At 36.5% G+C, this 27279-nt stretch overlaps 2 protein-coding genes across 3 annotated transcripts in view; one reads left to right on the forward strand and one right to left on the reverse strand.

Moving 5' to 3' along the window:
- LOC114244941 (ADAMTS-like protein 4) overlaps positions 1-27279 on the reverse strand; it is a 158765-nt gene that overhangs the window by 18980 nt on the left and 112506 nt on the right. The gene's annotated exons all lie outside the window — the stretch shown is intronic.
- LOC149500831 (E3 SUMO-protein ligase ZBED1-like) lies at positions 9401-12208 on the forward strand. Of its 2 annotated transcripts, none has more exons than XM_089735129.1 (2): positions 9401-9736; positions 10153-12208. In XM_089735129.1, exons 1-2 carry the CDS (start codon positions 9730-9732, stop codon positions 12147-12149), a joined length of 2004 nt encoding a protein of 667 aa, XP_089591255.1. In that variant the 5' UTR covers positions 9401-9729; the 3' UTR covers positions 12150-12208. The 2 variants fall into 2 exon arrangements, with proteins under 2 accessions (XP_089591255.1, XP_089591256.1); XM_089735130.1 differs by having other exon boundaries at positions 9401-9727.

Genomic DNA, 27279 nt, shown 5'->3' on the forward strand with positions numbered 1-27279 from the left:
GGCTCCAGTAACCACTTAACACCAGGTGGGCTGTGAGCTCGTCCAAACAACTAAGCAATAAAAAAAAAACGTACTTAAATCGGCTGTTAAATGAAGCTAGTTATTATAGCAATAAAATTGTCCGACAATAATAATTATTTTACTAATCACACGCTGCAAATGAAACCGGTGAATGTTAGTAATAGGAAATCATAGTGGTATTAAAAGTTTGTTAAAATCATACATTTATCACATATATTTTACGACAGGAAAAAAGACGTTCAGTATAAACCTTCTCAAGGGCGTTTCTCAGTTAAAGCAAACAGATTTTACAACATCTATAAATAGTCCCTATTGATATCATCTGTAGGCTGGAGTTCATTTTGCGTCATAAAAAGATTTATTATAGATTATTTTAGTTTTAATTCACATGCTGGTGTCGAAGGTCGGAAAACATTTTTTAGGATAATTCGTGACACGATGTTCCTAATCCACATTATTTTAGAATTAGAATTCGTTGATTCAAAGTAGTGAATGAACGTTTGTTTCTGAAAATTGTCTTTGTCGCTGAATTATGGTTACAAAATAAAAGTATTTTAAAATGGTGTTTTCTTTTATAGTAATTAGTTGCTTATTCCAGAACACACATATTCAAAGACATCAAAAGTCGTACAGTTAAAATGTTATTATTATAGATGTGTATTTAAACTTTGTTTCTTTTTTTTTTATGCAAAGCGGACAATTTATATATAATTTATATATTTATAAGATAAGATGAAAATAAAAAGAAAATGGGAGTAATCGTGGTCTAAAGGAGGATAAGACGCTCGGTGTATTTGTATCGAACGATGCACTGTGGTGATATTCAAATCTCACAGTCAGAGGCTATTTTTCTAATGAAATATTAATTAATTAATTCTTACATTTTTACGAATAGAAACTCAAGATGAAGTAAGTAAAGCAATAAATTAAAATTCTGCGGCAGACTTTTATTAATTATATTATATTATTATTTATTGGGATTTTATTAGTTATTGTTCGTCAAGACTCTTGACAGTTCATAATTGATAGATTAAAAACAAAAGCCCATGGATCCAAGGTTTGAAATTTGGAGGGAATGTGCATGGAAGTAATATTGTTTTCTTAAAATGGTAATGATACACAATAAAAACCAATAAAAAAAAACTTTCGCGTTTAAGTCAATAGAAAAATTATACTCGATATTGAATAAAAATGCTTTAACTAATGTTTATAATATCCTTTTGTTGCGGTTATTATAAAAGATTTCCACTGAATGAATGGATAGGACCGCTCCGTATTGGCCTAAAGCCAAAATGAGATAACTTTGTTCTACCATTTACAACGCAGCTAATCTTCGTATAGGATTATATTGTTAGTGTAACACGTAAATCAGAACGTTGTTGACGGGTTAAAATTCACTAAAATCCCTTTACCGTCTCAATGGGAACATAATCGTAAAAAAATTTTTTTTGATGTGGTCACCCGTCCGTCACACCTACTTAATTTCTAATATTGTTACTAAAACATCGCGGTTGTAATTTTTTTTTTAAGCTTTACGTCTTCGCTGTCACTGCTTTTGAGTTTTATTTGTTTCTTTGTTACGAAATATCTGCTGTTTCTCATTTCATTTTGTTTCTCTTTTGTACATCCATAACAAATGTGAGCTCAAATAGGTTAGGAATATAACGTTTGTACTAACAAAAGAACTTGTTTGCCATATAACACATTATTATAGCTGCATATTTACATATAATATGTATATCGACGGGTGATATGCGACACCTTTGCAACTTGAATTTTTTTTTTCCTACCTATGCTGATAGCCTTGAGAGGCTATTTCAGCTTCGCCCTAACGTTTGTGGGTGAGCTCACGGGGCTCAACCGGAGAGTTGCTAGCACTGACCCTAGCAAGAGCAGTGCTTCGCAGAATCTACCACCGGATCGGAAACGCGACCCACTGAGAAGATCCGGCGAGAAACTCAGTGGGCTGTGTCTATGGGTTAGTTCGCTCGTCGAGCCCTTCGTCGCAAGCGACGGGTTCGACGAGGACGGGGACCGGTGCTTGTGGTGCTTAAAAGCACCGTTAATGGATCAGGAGGATCCGCAATGACGTGCTTTGGGCAACGTCGACGGTTTACCATTCGGTCTACTGGGTCGGGTATGTAGTTTCTAGCGGCTACGATGAGAGGGTTCTCATGTCGTGCCGCCTTCTCAAAATGGCGCACAACTTTACAGGAGAGCCATTTTGATATGCGACACCTTTGCAACTTTACAGGAGAGCCATTTAAAGTTTAAAATTTGGAAAAAATATCATTATGGCATAAGCTTCTTCAGCTATTTGAATGTGGTAAACATAATTGAAGTTCAATTAAAAACATCGAATTGTTGATACTAATACTAATATATAAACCTACAGCGGTTTTTTACGGATGTTCCGCTATAACTACTGTACCATGCATCCGATTGACTTGAAACTCGGTATCCATATAGAAAATACATATACTTAATGGATAGGCTAATATTTATATGAGTGTTGGACTCCCTAAGCCAGTTGCGAGGGCGTTAATGATGAGAATCTTTGTGGGGGTGAGAAATAATAATGTTAATTTTAAATGGCCAGCAAAGCGGACGGCTACAGTTAGTACCAAATAAAGCTGACCTTTAATTACAAAGATAAATGTCGCGTATTAACCGAAATGTCGCTTAAACTAAATAGCCTTTCAACCCTCGATATAGTTAATTTTTATTTTTGGTGTAAATAGTTAAGCGAATTCAGGGTTGGTAGACATCAAGGCGTGAATTCCGCCATTCACCTTAGGCATGAGGTCGAAGGGTTGATTGTATAACGGCTGTCTAACCTATCAAACCGGACCACTGCGTCGCAGCAGAAACAGGCTCGATGTGTTGTTGTGAGTATTCTCAATTTAATTTATTAAGATTTATGCTAAGTATGGCAACATTTATTTTAATGCTTGCCGGCTCGTTGATGATAATTTGTCGTTAGCAATATCTATTAATATCGATATTAATTATTATTCTCTTAATTTTTGGAACGAAGTTCCTTATGGGACGATGCGGAGGGGTACCCTAACCGGGAAAGAACGTCCGTAACGTGAAGTTTTTATTAGTAATGCACACAGTGTACAACTTAACTTTGCAATAACGTACAAAAATAACATATTTTTTATTATTCGTTGACCACGATCTAAGAGCGTTCGTTTGCGCAAGACACTAACTCTTATGCAAACAACCGTGAATGAAGTGTACCACAATAAGTTCGCACGTTACCGAATGACCGTAGGCTGTTGCGAAACCACCAGTTTTATTGTCTTTATACCTCGAATAGAAATCAAAATTAATATTTTTATAATAAGGAACTTCGTTCCTATCCGGTGTCCCACGACACCACACATCTTTTTTTCCGTTTATTTATTAAGTGTTACGTAACAAATTGAAAGTGTTAAGTTTATTAAACATACATTTATTAAATGTGTAACGGTCGTAAAGTTACGGGCGTTTGTAATAACAACGTAATAATGTATTTATCACAGCTACGCGTCGACAGAAGCATACTCTGATTGTTTTAGTGATTTCATTTAAGGTCAGGTTTCGTCACATTTCCAATAATTATAGTAGTGGTGATTTATTCGTAATTTGAAATCAGAGATTATTGACCGGATTTATGTAATAATCTATGTCTATAAATGTAATATATAAATGCAATAACTACCGTTTTCTCCTTTGTTTGTCTAACGATTTTCTTCTATTTATTTAGTGAAAACATCTAATAAATTCATAGGTGAGCCTACGTATTATAAAGAAAAAAATATGGAAACCGATTTTTCACACTTTTATAAGAAAATAAAGGAGAAAATGTCTTCATTAAATGAATTCAAATTTTGAAGTGCCATTGATTACGATCGAGTTTGAATAACTGAGTAAGCCCTAGAAATACGTATATAAGCCACGAGTATGCATATAAATACAAATATATGCCTATAAATGCATGCTTAAATAGTTCCTCCTTGTTTAATATAAGTCGGAATTTGCGTTAGATTTGTTAAAATAATATTTATTACTCGACAAATACACGATGTCATTTTTCAAACATTTTTTTCGCTTATGTTCTGTGATTTGAATTGTGCCTTAACAAATTCTCGAACCGCGTTAATTATTATAACCGTGTCGATGGTGCGATAGAAATTTGATGGTGGCAGATAGATACACACTTGATAGGCGTGGTCTGTAATTACGTATAGATTTATATCTTCTAAAATAAACGATTGTAATTTTGGTAAACGAGTTTTGTTGTATAGGAATTAGTTAGTATAGAAATAAGTAGATTATAAGGAAAAAAAATCAGTAAATTTTTTATATGAATCTTAATTCGGCTTAAAATATACTATTGGGAATGAGGTAGGCCAAATGCTTATTTTAAGCTGAGCTAATCTAACAGTTAAACTAAGAATAAAACTATTTGAGACAAAACCAAATGAACAACAAAATAATATTGATTTATTATAACTTATATTAGTATTGAAACCATATGTAAAGGTTTTTAATTATTTGTTTACTGGTGGTAGGACGTCTGGTGAGTCCGCACGGGCAAGGTACCAACCACACCCTGCCAAATTCTGCGTTAAGCAGTAATGCGTTTCGGTTTGTAGTTTAAAAGTGAGACCTTACAACTCATGTCTCTAAATGGGTGGTGGAATTTACGTCTATGTGCTCCGGTAACCACTTAACACCAGGTGGACCGTCAGCTCGTCCACCAATCTAAGCAATACAAAAAAATCTGAATATTAAAATATTTTAGGTAAGCTGGAATCAATAGAAAGAAAAGAAACTACGTAGTTAGGTTACGCTACCCTTGTTTTTTTGTTTTGTTTTTTATAACACATCACATTTTTTATCATCATAACAAACACGATTTTTTCGATATTATTTTTTTTGTAAAATTTTTTTTTTTTGTGTAAATAACCTCCAATTTATCTAAACTGGAAATCGAACCAAAATACATAATATCAGAGAGTAGGTAATAATTTATCTATGACATCGATAGGCATACGAACAACATATTATTATAGAATATATGTATATCAATAACTCGAAATCTTCATGTAAAACTACTTTTTTATCAAGATTAACCATTGTACAACGCATAATACTTATATTACAACATAAATTATTGAAATTTTATGTTGATTAGATTCTAATATCTACTAGAAATTTAGATTCTTTGAAGTTATAAATAAATAGCACGATGATTTTAACAATAACGATTTGGTATTTTAAATCTCCTTTCAAAACTATTTTAATTACAAAAATATGTTCACAGCAATAATATTGAAAGATTTATTCTGGCTTAATACGGAGATCTGATAATAATTTAAGTGGATTCTTTATTAATGATCTGACACCTTTGGTATCGCTTCCGGTGGTTATAACGTGTATTTAAGTTTTTTACGATTTAATTACTTACTTCGAATAGTTAATTAATAGTTTACGTTAAAAATCGGTACGCAGTGACTTGGTTGTGCCCCTGGCATAACTGACATGAGAAGGTGACGGTAACCATTCACCATCACGTGGGTATGCTCGTCTGCCTATAAAGACAAAAAATAATTGCTTCCATTCAAAATGAATTACCTAATCATTATTTACGATTAGATTTAACTTTGTATTTTATTTTCTACCTTACGAAGCATGAAAATAAGTTGTAGGCAGGAATATAAACGTTTCTGTGATGTTGGTGATGTCCACGAGCACCCCAGGGTAATCCATTTAAAGGATTCAAACTAAGTAAATCGTATGATATCTGAATTTCATTTGAATCGATAGTGAATTTTATGTCTTAGGATGTGTTGCAGCATTTATTTATTTTGTGTTGTAAATAGACTCCGGTAACCGCTTTATATCGATCGGGTCGTGAACTCATTTTCTATTCACGCAAAAAAAAAAACTCCATCTAACGTTGAACGATAAAAAAATCACCATCGTTATTTTTATCTCGTGCAAAATTGACTCAGTGCGATAACGTTTGGGCCCTTTTCGAGTCAATTTAGGGTAAGCAAACTGTTATGTTTTAGGGCGCCGACGAGGACACAGTACGCAAACTTTTACAATATTTAATATATTTTGTAATTGGCCTATTTTACGGAGTGTTTTTTTTTTATCTAGCGCTGTCATAGATTAAATAATAAACGAGATGACGTTACGACACGGCCCGAGATGGAGTGGCAATTTGTGTTCTATCTCGATGCATATTCAAATTGGCGTTACGTTTTTGCCCACACACGTCGGCCTGCCATGGCCCGGTTCCACGTTTCTATTCCTTAACTAAAACGTTCAAAATAGAGTTGTCAGAAAGCTAATTCAGTTACGGATTGTTAGTTGTGATGATTGGATTCGTTTTGAGCATATATGTTTTTACGGTTTTCTTCCCAACGCGGCTTGAAGGCTTTTTTGGTTTTTAAATTTCATTAACGTTTATTATCTATGGTTATGGATGATTATCTATGGATTTATAATTGAAAATATACATAATTAAACATTTAAAATTGGCAAACGCAAATAACTAATAGTGAGTTGCCGAGTTCTGACGCTGCTAACGACTAAAAGCGCGAGTAACTACTGGGGAAAATTTCCTAGTTTCATTTTTCTAAGTAATAATTTCTGGAACACCAATCTTTTTTCCCTATGTAGTTGTTGGGGATATTCCAAATACACGCAGAGTGGTAGGTGAGCTCACGGGCTCAACCTAACAGAACTTACTAACATAGTAACCTAAAGTAGTAAATGGTTTTTTTTTGTAATCAAACACGTTGCTATTTAGTTCACATTACGTATGTATGTAGGCATATAATCCATAATGCATTGCAAATGATAATAAATATCGTAAGACCGATAAAAATATTTTAATGTGCATTGTTGTCAATGCAAAATTGATAAATTATTTAATCCACCTTGAAAATGAACTTGTATATTTGTTATTTTATTACACAGAAAACATATTTACAGATACATATATTATAATGTCGAATACGTATAATTTTTCTCTATTTTTTACTGCATATTTTAAAAGATGTTATAATTTTCAAAATGTCAAATTAAAAATCTCTGGAACTGATGAGTGCTTTTTACGAATTACAAATGCAAAGACAACATAAAGAATTTATTTATTACAAAAAGTGTTCGAGATATTAAAATATTTTAAAATTTGTTCGATGTGGATTTTATTAGTTTGTTTCGAAAAAAACAAGGCTTCAAATTGGCAGCCCACTGAGTTTCTCGCCGGATCTTCTCAGTGGGTCGCGTTTCCGATCCGGTGGTAGATTCTACGAAGCACGGCTCTTCCTAGGATTCATGTTAGCAACGTCGTGAGGTTTGAGCCCCGTGAGCTCACCTACTAGTTAAGGTTACGCTGATATAGCTTCTCAAGGCTATCAGCTTAGGTAGGAAAAAAAACCAAATTGGACTAATAGTATTTAAAATTAAGCCAATGTAGATTTAATTAGATAGCCAATAAAGAAACAGGATTTATTCAGCGACGTTATAAACATGAACGGGTTTACGAAAGGCCCTTGCTGATGCAAATACCGAGGCCCGGCGACCTAGTTCGGGCCATCTCTGTTGATAAGAGAAATTAGACAGATAAGCGATAACGTTACATGACATTGGGGTCCGAACGACCTTGCTGAACATATCAAATTCTCGGAAATTCAAGAATTTATAAATAGAAAATCGAGTAAAATGTTGTTTTCGTTGCAAAGGATTGGTATAAATTATACGAAAAAGCCAGCAGAGTATTGATTCTGAAGTTTTTTTTAGGTTACTATATTTTTACTACACTCTGTTTGACGTATAACTAAAAAAAGAGGTTTTCCTAAATAAAATTGTTTTCAACAACAATAGGAAATAGGTTGTATTTCAAGCGTCATTTATTATTTAAAGGGTGGCAACATCGTTATTTTGGTGATTGCCTGCCTGATGATCTTTTTTTTTTATTGCCTTTGTAGGCAGACGAGCGTACGGCCCACCTGATGGTAAGTGGTTACCGTCGCCCATGGACTTCAGCAATGCCAGGAGCAGAGCCAAGCCGCTGCCTACTGCTTAATACTCTCCACAAGCCTCGTTTGAAGAAAGACATGTCATAGCGCTCGGATCTAATTATATTATTAAACATAAAATACATACATACGTTTTTTTTTATTTCAGCACAAATGTGTTCATTAAAACCATTGTGTTTAATTATCATAACAATGATAACAAGGAAGAGCAAATACGAGAAAGTCAAATATAACGCTTGGAATCAACGCACAATGTTTACAAAAAGCAATTAATATGCTTCCACAAAAACTTAGCCTTATCTAGAATGTTAAATTTCAACTATAATTCATTACGCTCCAATAAATATGTATTTCAATACAAACGCCATGCTTTTTTCAGGTAACATTTGTAAGTGTTTATTTTTCATTCGACATTAATGTGTTTTAAAATGTTTGCTCACCGAAATTCGGAGTAGGTCATATTTGAGGTGAGATAAAATGATTTATTTTAATGTTCAGTTCTCTCTTGAGTAATATTTTTGAGAATATTAATTATTGTTCGTCTGTTCGTCTTATTTACTCACGTGTCTGTTGCATGTAGATGTGGAAATTATTGTATTAATGATCAAAATAGAATAAATCAACATAAAAATCGGGTCATTCAAAATATGTATAGGTACTGTGATTTAATTTTTTTTATACTGGGCATTCAATGGCTTATTCGAGTTGTGAAAAAGAAAAGATGTTGTGAAACAATAAAAAATCTCATTTTAGTGGTGCAAAAATAAGATTTCAGTTTCGGTTATTTAATAATTTTTTCATGGTTTTAATCATAGACACGTCCTTTACCGTTACATAATCAGAAACAACGAATAGAGATGAGATCGGTTAAGTAAAAAAAAAAAAAAAACCACAATTCACATAAATGTCGGGGCCGTACAGAGTTCACGTCTTTTCCAATGCGACAACGAAAATTAAAACGCCAGTCAAGCGTTTTGACAGTTCCGCATTTTCGCGCCAATTTTCCGATAAGCGCGTCAAGGCGCTCGTTCGAGTTCTCACACACGGTCGGTGGCGCGCCCGCGCGCTCTCTGCGAGGACTGTGTCGCCGTAGCTCGTAGCTGACCGACCCATCTACCACTACCTTACGATTTCATGAGCGTGACGCAAAAATCGACGAAAATGATACGCACTTCTCGAAGAGAAGCAGGATAAATCACGCTTTGTACTGCTCATATTCAGATTGGATGTAATATATAAGCGGTATAGCGGTAAAATATAGCGGTAAAATATTATTTCCTACTATTGTTTAAATTACAGAACTTATTACTACACACATTGACGTTAACTAGCGATGGACGATATACATCGATTTATTTAAAATACTCGATGTATAGTAACGATGCATCGTCTTGAACCGATGTATTGTAAATACTTCAACATCGAATATATATCGATGTTTTTCATTCGATGCATCGATTAGGTACGCAAATTATGAGATTACTATACTATGAGTGAAAAGAGAAACGAAACGTTATAATCAGTGCTGCCAATATTAATTAAACCAAAACAACAATATGGCCGACCGAGTTTCTGCTGTGTAAATGTATATTGTGTTTTTGTTACGATACGAGTTTTTGCCTTGTTTAAATCTAAAAAAGAAACTAATTTATGAACAGGTATGTCAGGTATGTGTATTAATAAATAGAATAATGTATTTAGTGATAATGATAATGGTTTTGCTAGTGAAACTTTACTGGAAATGACACATTGTTTTGTTGTCAAAAAGTACAAAGCAATTATTATATTTTACGTTTTATATTGCGCGTGCTTATAACTAAGATATAAAAGAGAAGATTATGTACCTACTTTACGACGAATGCATTAATTTCGCAATATGATACGATTTGATTGAAAGGTTATATTTTTTACCGTGAAATAATAATACTATCTATTGTAGTGATGCCAAGTTATCGATAATTACTATATTAATATTATCGATTAAAATGCGGCTTATACTTATTTGTATTCTACTAGGCAGTTAATAGGTATTATTATAAATTCCCTGTAAACAGTCCTATATAGTTTTGTTTTTTACTTTCAGTTATAATGGGACCTAAGAAAAAAAGTTCCGTTTGGCAGTTCTTTAACAAAATTGACGATAAGAAAACGAAATGCAAACTATGTCAAAAGGAAATTAAGTCTGCTGGAAACACTACGAACTTAATTGGACATATTCGTAATGTTCATAAGGCTGCTTATCTCGAAATTCAGCCGAAACAAACTACATTCAATGCAGTAACTACTACAGACGAAATATCGAATCCTCTGGATCTGGATACCAAAGTTACGCCTTATAATAAAATGGATGATGGAGTACTTCAGTTTCAACCTGTTCCAAGTTGCAGTGGCAGTCAAAGATCCGGTGCACCGTTACCAAAAACCGTAAATGAAACCATTGATTCAGACTTAGACGAAAACGTTACACCTTTAAAACGCCAAAGAACAATACAGGCCGCTTTTAAAGATATTTCCTCTTACTCAGAATCTGGAGCGAAGACAAGGAAACTGAACAACTGTTTGTTATTCATGATTTGCAAAGACCATCAGCCATTCTCAATCGTTGAAAACGAAGGCTTCAAAACTCTAATGAAAACAGTTGCTCCTCAATATAAGCTCCCGAGTAGAACAACTCTAAGACGCTGGCTGGACGATAAATATGAAGTAATTTCAGAAACAATTAAGAAAATGTTGTCCTCTATAGAAGATATAACCCTAACAACGTATATTTGGTCGGATACCTTGAATATGAAAAGTTTTTTGGGCATCACAGCACATTTCGGAATAGACATTGAACTATATTCAGTCACCTTAGGTGTGTACGAATTGGATGAAAGACATACATCAGATTATCTTTCTGAAATTCTCTTAAAGGTATGTCAAGACTGGAAAATCGATCAAGAGAATGTAACAGCTGTTGTTACTGACAACGCAGCCAATATAGTTAAGGCGATCGAATTAGCGTTTGGTAGAAGGAAACACATCCCATGTTTTGCCCATACTCTGAATTTGGTGGCTGAAGGCACAATGATATGTATTGAGTGGAGAAACATTGTTTCTAAAGTAAAATCAATAGTGACTTGGTTTAAACAGAGTTGCATTGCTAGTGATGAATTACGTAAAGCTACTGCTGCGGCTACGGAGTCTTCTGCTGGAGCAGCTGAGGTAAAATTAATACAAAGCGTGGATACTCGCTGGAACAGTACATATTATATGTTACAAAGATTTCTAGAACTCCGTAGTGTCATAAATGATATTCTCTTCCGCCACCCTAGAGCACCTGCAATGCTGAGTGCATCGGAAATATCTACTGTATCGTCTGTCATCATGGTATTGCGACCCTTAGAAGCGGCTACAAAAGAAATTTCAGGTGATAAATACTGCACAAGTAGTAAAATTATTCCCTTAGTTCGTTGCATGCTCTCTAAAATAACTTCAGCTGTTATAGAAGATCCCGTAGCGAAAGAGGTGCAGAAACTTGCTATTAATGAAATAAATAAAAGAATGGGTTCAATAGAACATGTGAATGCTCTGGCTATCGCAAGTATTTTAGATCCACGGTTTAAAAGAATGCATTTCAATGATCCGATAGCTTGTTCGAATGCTGTTACGAAAATTAAAGATTTAATGAAGAAGAATTTGCATAGCAATGAAGAACCTGAGTCCGATTCTGACAAGTCCGATAAAAATGAAGAGGCCTTTTCATTATGGACTGATCACCATAAGTTAGTGCATCGTAACTGGAAAATTAACAAATCTGAAGACGTTTTGTCTGACGAACTTTCCGTTTATCTCCGAACTCCTGTTGGAAGACTTAAAGAAAATCCGTTAGAAATTTGGAGAGATTACAAAATACAATTCCCGAAGCTGTACAAAATAGCTTTTAAGTATTTAACAATAGTTGGCACGTCAGTCCCTTCAGAAAGACTTTTTTCACAGGCAGGGCTAGTTATGACTGAACAAAGAAACCGGCTGAAGGGGAAGAGATTAAGCAAACTTTTGTTTTTACATAGCATTGACAAAAAATATTGGAATATGTAAAAAAAATGTGTTGTCTCGGTGATTTTTAATTTTAATACATATATTTCCTGATTAATACATATTTTTGTTTTAATTAATGCCTAACCTAAAATAATCGATATATAAGAAACATCGATGTATTTCCCAATACATCGTATTACCATCGATGTGACCGATCGATGCATCACATCGAAAAAAACATCGATGTATATTTTAAACGTCCATCCCTAACGTTAACTTACATTAGATATATATATTGCGTAATTATATAAGTTTCAAAAATCATTACCACATAATTGAATAATTGAGTTCGGTTTTGTTCATTTATATTTTTTTATTGCTATGTGGGTTGAGGAGCTCACGGCCCACCTGATGTTAAGTGGTTACCGGAGGCCATAGACATCTACAAAGTAAATGCCGCCACAAATGAGCCAATAATAAACATCGAAATGTTCTTTTAACTTATTTTATTGTTTAGAGTGGTAAACGAGCTCATGGGCCTTCTGGTTTTAAGTGGTTCTGAAGAAGCCCCAACCTGAATACCGTCACTCTACTTATGACATAATTATATGCGACAACTGATTCAGTTAAGACTTCGAACTTAGTAGTTTTATAGTTATAACATCTGTCCTATCCTTTAAACCGAAACGCATCATTGCTTCGTGAGAGAAATAGGCAGGATGATGATGCCTATCTAAGCGGGCTTACAACACGCCCTAACATCAGTGAATAAAATAAAAATAGCTTGAAAACGTAAACGAGATATTAGAAGTATAAAATAACTTTTTTGTTTTAATTTTTTATAATCGACTAACTGTACCCGTCCGCTTTGCTTGGCATTTAAAATTAACATTATTATTTCTCACCCCCATAAAGATTCTCATCATTAACGCCCGCGCAGCTAGTGTAGGGAGTCCAACACTCATATAAATATTAGCTTGTCCATTAAGTGCATGTATTTTCTACATGGATACCGAGTTTCAAGTCAATCGGATGCATGGGTCAGTAGTTATAACGGAACATCCGTAAAAATCACTGTAGTTTTATATCTTAGTTTTTTTTTTATTGCTTAGATGGGTGGACGAGCTCACAGCCCACCTGGTGTTAAGTGGTTACTGGAGCCCATAGACATCTACAACGTAAATGCGCCACCCACCTCGAGATATAAGTTCTAAGGTCTCAAGTATAGTTACAGCGGCGTTGTAACTAACAACAGCTACCCCACCCTTCGAACCGAAACGCATTATTGCTTCACGGCGGATATAGGCGGTGCGGACTCCCAAGAGGTCCTACCACTTAGTATAGATTAGTTGAAAATAATTCATCGATGACCTAATGAACTAATTAAAAAAGGTTTATATCATTGCCAGCATTGATTAGCGAGAGCTACCACCAAATGAGCTACATGCTTGTCTGTTTTCGATAAAATTCAATAAGTTCGAATGTACCAGAAATTTAGCGAACATCGGATTTCAACTTTTAAAAAGACGGCTACAGATAGATACATTAACGAAAGTGTAGTTCTAAAATAGCCAATCAGTAAATGAAATGGAATTTGTTAGTGCAAATATAATCCGCAGATCTCCCATACGTCTGCCATTTCTCACATTAGCATAGTTCTATTTAATACGAGACTAAACTACACTTGGCCTTAATATTATTCCTTGAACGTAGTAAACACTAAACACGTGCGTTTTATATGAGTTTGGACTACTTAAGCCGGCATAAATTGCTCATCGCTAGTTCTCTCTTACGTTTTTATAAACAGCTATTTAAAAAAAAAAACACCTACCTACGAAATGTAATTTTTGTTTACGTTCAATCGATGTTTGATTTACTCGTTCTATATCGTTTCAATTGGATTTTCGTGAATTGTATTTAAAGATTGTACCTAATGTTTTAGTGCGTGTTGTTTTATTATTGTAAACAATTAATCAGAACAACAGTATTGATAAAAAATACCGTAGAGATAATCAGATGAAGTACAAACACATCCTGATTTTGAGAATAGTTCAATAACAACAAGCCATTTTTTTTATATATCTCTCTCTTCCCAGCTATTTTTTTATATAGATGGCTTTAAACTATACTTTTTATTACTTTTATTTTATTGCTTAGATGATGATGAGCTCACGGCCCACCTGGTGTTAAGTGGTTACCGAAACCCATAGACATCTACAACGTAAATGCCGCCACCCACCTTGAGATGTGAGTTCTAAGGTTCAGTATAGTTACAACGGCTGCCGCACCCTTCAAACCATTACTGCTTCACGGCAGAAACAGGCAGGGTGGTGATACCTACCCGTGCGGACTCACAAGAATTTTGTGGGTCTAATTTTTGTTACACGATGTTATTTCTTCATCGTGGAAGTCAATCTTGAACATTTGTCAAGTAAGTATTTCATGGGAAAAATTGGTACCTGCCGGTGGGATTCGAACACGGATGCATCGCTACATATGAATGCACTGGACGTCTTATCCTTTAGGCCACGACAATTTCATGAATATGTATAGCACAATACTATATGTTGTATTTAAATAGTTATTTAATTTACGTTTAGTTATTCAGCTATATTTGGACAAGTACCTATAATTAGCCTTAAAAAACCGCAAAAACCACTTCAACTATGCAGCAGGCTTACATGGTGAGTCCGACATAACGCGGGACTGACCCTCCGTCGGCCGGGTATCCATAAAGTGAGATTCCTCAGCGAAAAAAGACTTACATGGTAAAATGCATTTACCATTGGCCATAATAAATTTGTGTTCTATATTAATTGTCAATCTAATCTCATTTGTGTAAAACTTCTCATTGTGTCTCGCTCGTGCTATTTTCATTCATCGTTTTGAACCTACTACATACGTCGACAATCGAAAAATTACGTGTATCTTAAAAAGCATATTTCTTGTAAATACATTTATTTATTTTTCAAGGTGCGTAGATCTAATGACAACCTTCTTCATAAAATTATTTCAGTGGTACATACAGTCATACAGCTATTTAGCTTTTTATAAAGTTGTAAATATAGTCGTTACTCTATTTCTTGTTCTATCTGTTTCTAGACAGTTCCATAACGATAGGACCAGTTTAAAGGCATTTTTAAAAAATAAATTGACAAACTCTTGGTACTTTTCTGGTTATATGATGTCGATCTAGAATAGCAGTAATCTCTTCTTGTGGGTATCGTAAAAAGTGACTAAGGGATTGATTAGAGAATAGGTACCAGTGTGTTCTCAGCATTATACCGGCTTATTAAATTATAATTTGCGTAATTACTGGTGGTAGAACCTCTTGTGAGTCCGCGCGGATAGGTACCACCAACCTGCCTATTTCTGCCGTGAAGCAGTTATGCGTTTCGGTTTGAAGGGTGGGGCAGCCGTTGTAACTTTACATGAGACCTTACAACTTATATCTCGAGGTGGATGGCGCATTTGCGTTGCAGATATCTATGGGCTCCAGTAACCACTTAAAATCAGGTGGGCTGTGAGCTCATCCACCCACATAAGCAATAAATAAAAGCTTAGTGTGCTTGCCAAGTGATTGTCATTTACTGTTGGTCGGTTCTTATTATCAACCCGCAAGGATCTATAGATACCATTGCCACGAAGAAGTCTCGTGTTCTGGTTTAGAGTATGAGAGAGCCCGTTATACAATAAAATTGAGACTTCGGGCTCATGTGTGAGCATTGTGTTGCCTATGGGCTTAAGTAACTACTAAGCGGTAAGCACAAGATCCGCTATGAGCTTGTTTACCCATCTATGCAATAAACAACACAGAGTTTCCTTTGGGATTTAAGGTTGAGCAATTGATGAAAATGAAATGAAAATTATATATCTATAATGATTGATTCATATTTTTTTGGGGTAAGCGGCAGCATTAGCTTGGCGAGAGTAATACTTAAGGGATAATAGTCTGTCCAGCTAATATATGTATGTACACAGGTGTAACATATTCCGATCTCTTCGATTTTTTTAACTAATTTTTTTTTTTTTTTATTGCGTAGATGGGTGGACGAGCTCACAGTCCACCTGATGTTAAGTGGTTACTGGAGCCCATAGACATCTACAACGTAGACGCGCCACCCACCTTGAGATACAAGTTCTAAAATCTCAGTATAGTTACAACGGCTACCCCACCCTTCAAACCGAAACGCATTACTGCTTCACGGCAGAAATAAGCAGAGCGGTGGTACCTATCCGCGCGGACTCACAAGAGGTCCTACCACCAGTAATTACGCAAATTATAATTTTGCGGGTTTGATTTTTATTACACGATGTTATTCCTTCACCGTGGAAGTCAATCGTGAACATTTGTTGAGTACATATTTCATTAGAAAAATTGGTACCCGCCTGCGGGATTCGAACACCGGTGCATCGCTTCAACACGAATACACCGGACGTCTTATCCTTTAGGCCACGACGACTTCATAATTGCTCATTATCCGTTCACCATCTGTCTATATGATGGAATCTATAATAATAATAATAATACCTATATGTTCTGTCTATCTATATTAAATTTCAAACTAATTTTCACTAACTTCAAAGCACCTGATTAACTTGAAAATTCGTATCAAGGACAGACGGTTATATAATATTTTTATTAGTTTGACCTAATTTACTGACGAAGACCAGAATAAAAATAATTAATTTAATATTTAGTTGTAGTTGCTATTGAAGCATCTTTTTAAACAAGAAATATATCTTGAACATATCGATGCTTGAAAGGCAAACGTGACTAAGCAACAATAAGTGCTTTGTACATAAATGATAGGCAATATCCATATTCGATGCGCAAAAAAATTATATTTCTAGGTCTATTAAAATCATTTCAATCCTACGGCTAGATTCGTTAAAATAGAATTTTTTTTCAGGTATTTCAACTTTAAATTAGTCTACTGTAAAGTTCACGTATTGTCGCTTAGTCACGTTTGCCTTTCAAGCGTCGATATATTCTTATGAGTAGGTACCTATTTGCCCTACGAGGTTAACGCATTTCGATCTATAGGATAGTTATATTTAAGACAACTGTGACTTCAGTCACCGGAATATTGCTAGAAGGTCACTGCTATCCAAGTTTTGGAACTAAGTGCCAAATCCAGTTACGACTCAAAGCCAAAGAAAAAATAGACATAATATGGGCCGTGGCATGACTGCCCTACTACACCGATAAAAATAACACGTCGGTCGAAAAATCACTTTGAGCATGGTGCTTATTTTAGCTCGTCTACACACTATAAGGTGGCAAGGGATTTTACCCACACTGGATCTTCAGATGCACGGTCGCACTTAAGAAATGTGAGATATTAATATCAATTTTCTTAGTTATCTTGGGAATCTCCATAATTTCAAATTAATTTGGAATATTTCGTACCGAGATTGAGTTATAAAAAATGATAGACAAAGATGAAATCAAAACATCGGCATTCAATCTCTTTCAAGATTATCGCTAAACCTAAAAGCCGTCACAAGCGAACCCGTCACATCGAACAAAACGCGATAGCCATCTTTGTAAACTCAAATTATAATGTACCGGAGCGTGGCGGGTAAATGTACGATAAAGCCTTTCAGATAGTGTGGCTTGACAGACAGGTGTAATTAGCGTACCTGCCGACTACCGGCAAATGGATGCGTGATGATAAGAGGCAGCCTGTGTAAACAACGATGCCCTTCATGATTATGTCCGGTGCTTAAGTGGTTAAGTGGGATTGCGAAATGCTGGGATGTGGATAATGCTTACGCATGTGCTCTTGGATTAATCGATTTTAATATTGTTAAGTCTTTTTTTTGGTCACGGCTCTTTGATTCGGTTCGTAGCTGTCAGTTTGAAGCTCTCAAAGTTAATTTTATTGATGGATTCATAATGTAATGATCCACTGCCTGGCGCTTTTTAAAGAATCGACAAATGTATCGCGTATTTTTGTGTTGTCGTTATAAATACTTGGATAATGTAATCGAAGCTATTTGAAATCAGATTATTACTGTAGGTATTATTTCTAGAAATGCAGTTGCACAAAAAAGTAGTGATGGCGGACAATGCGTATTGTACTTACTCAAAACTAACATAATCGTGCTTAATAAATGTCTATTTGAGCTATTTATATGTGCGATTTCTAATGTAATTTAAATTATTTTTATGGAACCGAACACACATTAGTACAAATAACTTGTAAATTCGATTCCATTAGCGGTTCAATTATTCAATGTTTCCAATTAACTTCATTTGCGTACTTTATTTACTGATCTTTGTCAGAATCAGAACTTGATTTGTCTTCGAATGCCTACTCCATTATTTGCGCTTTAGCTTTTTTCAAGGGTATGAACATCATTCCTATGGCGATTCATTGGGCAGTTGGTAACGTCTTTTCTATTTTAGGCACAAAACAAATATGGGTTCCAATTTGAAAGAGATTTTAATGGTAAATAATAGTTGCATCAAATCTATGCGCTTTTGGGTTCGAATCTCCAAGAGACATTTGTCAAGATCGTCGTATCGGTTATGTATGAATTCTTATTTACACATGTATGTATTTATAAGTTACTAGCCGTACTCGCCCGCTTCGCTGGGCATTTAAATTATTTATTGTCATTATTATTAGGGGGTCCAACACTCATATAAATAATAGCCTATCCATTAAGTACATATATTTTCTACTTGGATACCAAGTTTAAAGTCAATCGGATGCATGGTTCAGTAGTTATAACGGAACATCCGTAAAAACCACTGTAGATTTATATATTAGTACAGATTTACATAAGTTACATTTTTTTCTAATACGTGTTTAATACATACGTGTTAAAAATAATATACACTGATTATTTTTGTTTAACTGCATGGAATATTTAATGAAACATTTAAGAAAACGAATATAATATGTTTTTGCGATTAATCCATAAATTGCCTTCAAAGTCGTGAGTCAACTTTCCTTGTTTTATTTTCCAATCCCATATTTCATTCACATACATCAGTGCCTATGAAATGTCGTGGGAGGGAAGTGAACGAAGCTTAGCGACTCGGTCGGTATCGAAAATATTTTCGTTACGCACAAAAGCAATTTGTGTAAAAAAATAAACAGACATCCATCACCATCAATCACGCAGGTGTTTTCAATGAAAATGTTGCAATATTTTAACGTTATTTGAAAATAACAAAAGCCGTTATTGGCTATTTGTCATTGCTGATATTACCGATCTCCATAACATGTATTGGATACACGTGTAATTAATTTTATCATATGCGGCAATTATTGTATCTACGAAAAAAAAGAGGTGGAAATTAAGATGATATGATCTATTTACTTTTTACCACCGAGGTAGGAGCAGAGGCAGAGCAAAATTTGTCATCTCCCAAAGTGTTTTTGGGCTTTAAGTTGGCTTGGAGATCAATAGGGGCACATCAAGAGACGCATGCTAATACCCTGTATGTTTAATAGAAGATTAGCCGATATCATAGAAGATCTTGCTCTCATTCTCAAAAATTTTTATTGGTGGTAGGACCACTTGGGAGTCTGCACAGGTAGGTACTACCACCCTGCCCATTTTTGCCGTGAAGCAATAATGCGTTTCGGTTTGAAGGGTGGGGCAGCCGTTGTAACTATACTTGAGACTTAAGAACACATCTCAAGGTGGGTGGCGCATTTACGTTGTAGACGTCTATGGGCTAATAAAAATAAAAGTTTCAAAATTAGTGAGCCATTCCTCTACCTCCTGTCGCTCAACAACCCGCGTCCGAACCTCGCATGAGACAGAACCCATGAAAAGGCAAAGGGGGGAAAGTGAAGCGTTTAGTGCGGAGCACATCTCTCCCATCACCCTCCCCCTCGGGACGCCGGACCGGCGGTCGTCGGCGCCACGACCACCAGCCCTCTCGGTCGGCAGGCTATCCGGAGCCCGCCTAGATGGCGCCGGTTAGAATGGTCTATCCTACGGAATACCCCGCTGGGTCAGAACCAGCGTGGGTCGAGGATAGCCGGCCTTCCATCACCCGGATGCTCTTGCGTAAAACGCGTGCAGAGCAGCTTGCACGTCGTCTTCTTAGGCCCCCTTCGCCTGTCCCCAGACCGACATATGAAGGGGACCCGAAACACTTAGAGGGCCAGGGCTTGGGCGAGATCCGCCTCCCTGGCCCCCGCTCGACGGCGGCGGGCTTGCGTGTCTCTCACGCGCCCCGCCGCCTCCTTCTGCGAGATGGTGCACTCGCAGAAGTCGAGCATCGCCTTCCACGACTCGTCGTCGTCGAGCATCGATGCCACAACACTCGGCAACGACAAGTCGTTTCCTATTTTTGCGACGAGGACACGGCGCCACCCCTCCCATGCGGGGCAGGCGACGAGCGTGTGCTCCGCCGTGTCCAAGTCGCAACCACAATGGTGGCACTCTGCCGTCGGCTCGGCTCCGATCCGGTGCAGGAACTCACCGAAGCAACCATGCCCAGTGAGCACCTGCGTGAGCCGGAAAGTGAGGCGTCCTCTGTCACGATTCACCCAGTTTACAAGAACCGGGCGAATCGCCTCGACGGTCCTACGACCAACCGAAGGATCGGCCAGCCGTCTGGACCATGCCTCCAGCACGGACCGCCGAGATTGGGCCCTCCGCGCTCTGACCACACTGGGACTGGGACGTGCCACGCCCCGGATACGAAGGTCAGCCCGCCACTGATAGTCAGCAGCAAGCGCCTCCGCCTCCAGGACCCAAGGCGGCGTCCCAGCCAGTACACACGCCGCCTCGAAAGAGATGGTGCGATAACCACGGATGACCCTGACCGCGATGGTGCGTTGCGGCCGTTGCAGCAGCTTCGCTACCCCCACGGCCAGGGACTGGCCCCACACGGGCGCCCCATTAGGGCCATATAGGGCCATTGATCGCACCACCCCTGTATAGAGACGGCGCGTCACCTGGTCAGGCCCCCCGACATTGGGAAGGAGCCGGCTTAACGCGCCGGCCACCCCAAACAAACGAGGGACCAGATTCTGAAAGTGAGCACGGAAGGTCCAACAACTGTCCAGAATGAGGCCGAGGTACTTCAACTGCACCCCGACCCCGATACGGACGCCTCCAACCACGATATGGGCATCAACAGGTGGCACTCTCCGGGGCCTGTGGAACCACATGGCCTCGGATTTACTGAGCGCCACGTCGAGGCCCAATCTCCTGATTTTGCCGACGACATGCGCCACCCCAGCCGTAGCAAGACGGGCAGACTCAGCAAAACTCCCCCCCGGGCCACGACCAACGTGTCGTCTGCGTAACAGATTACACTCAGGCCCGGGAGGAGGGCAGCCCTCAGCACCCAGTCATACCCGATATTCCACAAAAGAGGGCTGAGCACCGACCCCTGTGGAACACCGCGCACGACCGGGAACCGGTGCACGATCCCACCGTGTCCGGTACACGTGACCGATCTGTCTTCCAAGTAGGAACCCACCAGCCGGCGAAGGTAGGGGGGCACTCCGTGTCGTTCCAGCGCCCCCCCCTATCACGGACCAGGGCAGGGTGTTGAACGCATTGGCGATATCGAGTGACACCGCCAAAGTCACCCCACCCCCGGAGACGGCCTCATCCGAGAGGGCCCGCACGCGAAGGATCGCGTCTACCGTTGAGCGGCCCTCTCGGAGAGCCATTCCTCTGGTACTTTCTCTAACATATTTCTCATTTTTTTGCTACATTTATTATTGACGAACTTTCGCTCGCTCACTAATAAAAAAAAATACACACCACCGGAAAAAGTATGACACCCTAACCGGCATAGGGTTGTCCACTTCCATTTTCATCGATCATTATATTAATTGACAGTTTTTTTTTTTTTCACCGTATTATTTTAATGTTACCTTTTTTATTACAGTTGTCTAACTATCGATCCATTACAGCTCTGTCGATAAGCGTATTTATGGATGCCAGTTGATCGTGCCAATAAATAAATAAAATAGTTATGATTATCCTCTAAACTCTGGATAATGCTTCTTCAGACTCGTTAAACACGACTTATATCACGAGTCAACTAGTAATTTCTTAAATTTTTATTTAAAAAAAAAGATGTTCTCATTAAGCACAATATTATAAAAGGCTTTCCGTTTAGCGAAACATTATATTGTGCAATCATTTAGCAAACTGATAGCATTGTTTGGTAGCTGCATTCCTGTGTGACGTCACAGTTTACCAGCGGTAAACTGAAAAATAACGCGTGTCCGAAAACGTTTATACAATGCTGTTTGTAATACACTACTAACAACTTTATTATAAGAAAACAAGGTCAAAATTAACGGATGTGTATTGTTTTTGAACATTCCTTTGTGTCAGGAGAACTGTATTGTAATAATGATCTGGGTTTTTTTTTTTTTTTTTATGATGCGAAGGAAACTGTTTTTATTTGCCGCCAATGAAAATATGTTTTTGATACAGGAATTAGAGAGCTTTATTGAAAGCTAAATAATACATCAAAATGAAAAAATGGTATTTAACATATATGTAAACCATATGCCATCCAATTTGACTTTTGCTGTGTGGAAAAAAAACTACAACGTGAATTGTGTTTTATTGACAACACGATAAATGTCAATATTTAAAACAACTACTGTTATTTCTTACAGTAAAAGTAGGCTTTCGGTATTCTACACCCTTACCCTTGCCGGTGTGATTAAATATTAGTTCGCATTAGTTTCAGGAATATACTTAGTCGTTTCATAGTTTCTAATTTATTAGATGAGATTTAGTATGTATTTGATGCATAAATATTAAGTTATGAATAATCATAAAGTACCAACCAGATCAATGACTTCTTAGTGTTGTTAGAAATATCAAGGTATTACTGGCAATGGAGGTTAGTTCGATATTTTTCAAATAACGCCTTGCCCATTGCGACATGAGGTGAGTGACATTTTTGCTATTATTTTAAAACAAATTCGCCCCCTTTTGATGCTTCAGGTGGTCTGTAAGCTAGCGACATAAACTGCAAGTGGATTCATGTATCGTTGATAATATCTTTGCATAAACATATTAATTGCCAAGGAGAAAAAGGCGATGGCCGGAAATCATTAAATTTAACCATTTGCTTTCATATTTTCTTCAAGGTTTATTGTGAAAGTTTACGAAATAAAACATCCGCTAAATTGTTATTGTTATCATAATGTTTTTTTTTTATATCTTTACATTGGTAAATGATTTGAGCATTTTTTTTTTCGTGTATTTTATCAAAAAAAAAATTTTTTCTCGCTCATGTAGATGAGTGGTGATGGTGAGTGATTACCATCGCCCATGGACGCCAGCAATGCCAGGGGCAGAGCCAAACCGCTGCCAAACGTAAAATATTGTTTTGATACTCGTCAAAGGGGTAGTACACACCTCGTATTTCAAAAACAAATTAATGTTATGCATTGAATTCATTAGTTTTATCATCAATAATAATTCGTCTATATATTTCGAGATTTTGAACATAGCCAAGATTTATTATTTTAAAACAGGTTTCGTCCTTGACCTAGAACACTGTATTGTATTTGAAATATCAATAATAATTTGTGGTCATTAAAAAAAAACCGCTACTTTTATTGTGTCTACATCTTGCGAAAACCGTAGAAAATATGTTTTTCTTTTTTATTCTTAGATGGGTGGACGAGCTCACAGCCCACCTGCTGTTAAGTGGTTACTGGAGCCCATAGACATCTACACTGTAAATGCGCCACCCACCTTGAGATATAAGTTCTAAGGTCTCAGTATAGTTACAACGGCTGCCCCACCCTTCAAACCGAAACGCATTACTGCTTCACGGCAGAAATAGGCGGGGTGGTGGTACCTACCCGTGCGGACTCACAAGAGGTTCAACCACCAGTGATATGTACAATAAAACAATTTCATTTCCCGTTAAAGTGCTATTGTTGTCCATATTTCATCTAAATAGAATCGAACATACTACCGCGGTGTCCGTAAAGGTTGGATTTCCCATAAATGGTACCTACAGATGTCGGCTCAGTTCTCTTCATAAATCATCGCGGACTGTAACTTAATACGATCGCTTTACACGGTCCTCTATAGATGATAGTTTACTAGAACAGAACAATTATTATGTTTATTTGGACTTGAAAATAAATCTAAGCGTAAGGATTGGTTGTGTCGTTTGAACCTTGGCTTTAGAGCAATATTTTTGTTTGAGTTTATTAACGCATTTTGATTTGGTTATTCGAAGTTGGTCACTGAGAGCGTAAATTAAATAATGAAATAAGAAAAAACATAAAAATGAAGTGATTTTCAGTAGCAAAATGAGATTGAGAAGCAATCACAAAATGCTATCTATTTTATTGGTTAGAGAAAATTCTAGAGCATTTTTTTTATATTGTCTATATATTAATACGTGAAGCAAAAACTTTGTATCCCTTTTTACGAAAATTGCGCGGAAGGAGGAGTATGAAATTTTTCACACTTATAGAGAATATAGAGAAGAAATGCGCAATGCTAATATTTTTTTTAAATAATGCATAAAAGATACATTAAATCAATAAAGAAAACATTACACACACTACATACCATGTATTTGACGCACATACGCATGCATACCATTTATTGTGAAACTTTTGTTCTTGACGTCTGTTGTCAAATTGAGAATAGATTAAATATTGTTTGTCTTTGTTAATATTTTTTATAGTGTAGTCTTGGCGAAATTTGTATAAAATACAATCATAATAGTGTACAAACTTACAATTCCAATTAATTATAGTCGAATTTAGACTACTGCGGGACCTCTAGTTTTAATAATTATCTATAGCGACTATAATGTCAAACCATATTTAACAGTTTATTTGAGTGCGAACATGAAAATAAAAAATATTTCACATAAAAAAAAAAAAAAAATATTTTTGTTAATTTTTTTGATGAAAATTAACTTATATTTGGAATGACGATTACAACAGCATCGTTTTGATGAGTGTTGTAAATTCGACATTGAACCGAATGGAAAAATAAATTCCACAATCAGCGCCTGTCACATACGCCATGCGTTCATGCAAACAACAAAACTGAAATCACACATGTGATAATTAAATTCATTTCCTACATTTATTTGCTTAAGTTAAATTGGGACGCGTGTGACAGAAAGGTAAATTGTGATGTGTATACAGAGTTTACTTATTCTAGATTACCGCGGTATAAGTTCGTGTTGTTTAAATCATTTGTAATTAATTTAATTAGTCACAAATGTTACACACGCATGCGTAATTTTATCCTTAAAATAAATAGTTGAAAATTGTGAGTTCTATTCTATTATTCATTGTGGTTATGACTGTTTTATAAATAAATAAGCGCCCATAGGGGCCTCTCAATTCATGCCCAAAAAATTAATAAAAAAGCTTATTGTCAGAATAGCCACTTTTAAACCGTTGGCGAAGCGTAAGCTCTTTATTGTTTCAAGCGCTCTAATTACATAATTAAACTAATTTACAATATTCAATAGCAAAAATGAAAACTTTTTCAATGCATTTCTTATGCGCTATCTAGCAATGATAGATCAATTCAGCCCTATACGGCAGTTGGTTGACCCCGGGGCCTTGAACAAAAATAGCCTAACGAATTTAAACAAAATCTACACAATGATGTACACAAGTTTGTTTACAGATGATCTAGTGTACACAAGATCGCATTCTTCAGACAAAATTTGTTAAAAACATTCCCTAATTTAGTATGTATTTTATGTACACTTATATTTTTTTATCAGTCACTTTCAAGAGTCACCCAGGGCGATGATTATATCAATATATTAGTTATTTAGGCCACGTTATGGTACAAAATATGTTTTAACTAATGTGGTTGCACTTTTTATAGCGCCGTAAATGTGTTTAAATGTAAAAAAAGTATAAGAAAGGAGAAACAAAAACAACCAATATGTTAATTGCATTTATGAACTAATGTTTATCTGTCAATTGTAGATCGTCAATATTTAATCGAAATATAATATAATAATATTATGGATGGTTAAAAAAAATTGAGAAATAAAATATTTAGGAGTTAATTAAAATTAATTTTGAAGATATTAACTTAAATTCATTAGAACTTAATAATGAACGTAGAATAATTGTCCCCAATATTTTAATTAAGTTAGTTTTATCATTGTTTTTAAATGTTGAAATAGCAATGAACTCAGTTGGTTGTTAATATTTTGAAAATGTCATGACTTGACGATTTAAGCTAAGCGTCCACAGGTCGGTATCGTACGCATCGGACGCATCGCATCAACCGCATTATTTTTTCATACTGCGTCCACTGTATCGGCAGCGATCGGATTGCTGACGCAAGTACCAGCAATCGGATTGCCGATGCCAGTTTCATTCGGATTTTCTTAGTGATCGAGCTGTGTTTGTGAGAATGGAGGAAAGCGAACAATTATTTGTCATTATTGCTTGTTTGTTAGCTGAAGAAGAAGAAAATACAGGAACATCTAAAAAAAGAAAACATAATATCTGGATACACGATATATTCAAGAAGAGATCGGAACATGGAGAATACCACGCACTATTTCCTGATCTGTTAAATGATGACATCAAGTTTTTCCAATATTTTCGGATGTCTCAAGCTAAATTCAATTTTCTTGTTGACATCCATCCACAAATGGCGGATGACGCGGCGCGAGCGCGAGGGGTGCGTCCACTGGTCGGCATTCCGTATGACGTCATCGGCACGCATCGCAAAAGTTGCCTCTCGGAGCATTCGTGTCGGCATTGCCGATGTGCGATCCGTACAATGCCGATCAGTGGACGCACTTGTATGACTTTCTATACAAAGAATACTATGATCCGTTAAATGCGATGCGTCCGATGCGTACGATACCGACCTGTGGACGCTTAGCTTTAGCCGCCACCTGTACTCGAATTAGTATTGTCGATGCCGAGGTTCAAATCCTAGAGACACACAGACAGACATACCGCTTTCTTTAAGTTAATTTAAAAAGTATATAAAATATATATATGGACGATCCGCGCCAGAGAAACAAAAACAAGTAATAAAATGTAACCCTAAAATTTTTATATAATCATTTAATTTATAAAAATAATATTTTATTTAATATATTATTTATAAAATTATATTCTTATCTTACAGAATTACCTACGTCCAGGATTTGCGGAAACCAAAGAAAAATACTATTTAGCAGTAGTAGCAGTAGAGTATGTAACGA

This window comes from Bombyx mandarina, chromosome 19 (genome assembly GCF_030267445.1).
Source record: "Bombyx mandarina strain Sakado chromosome 19, ASM3026744v2".
NCBI lineage: Eukaryota > Metazoa > Arthropoda > Insecta > Lepidoptera > Bombycidae > Bombyx > Bombyx mandarina.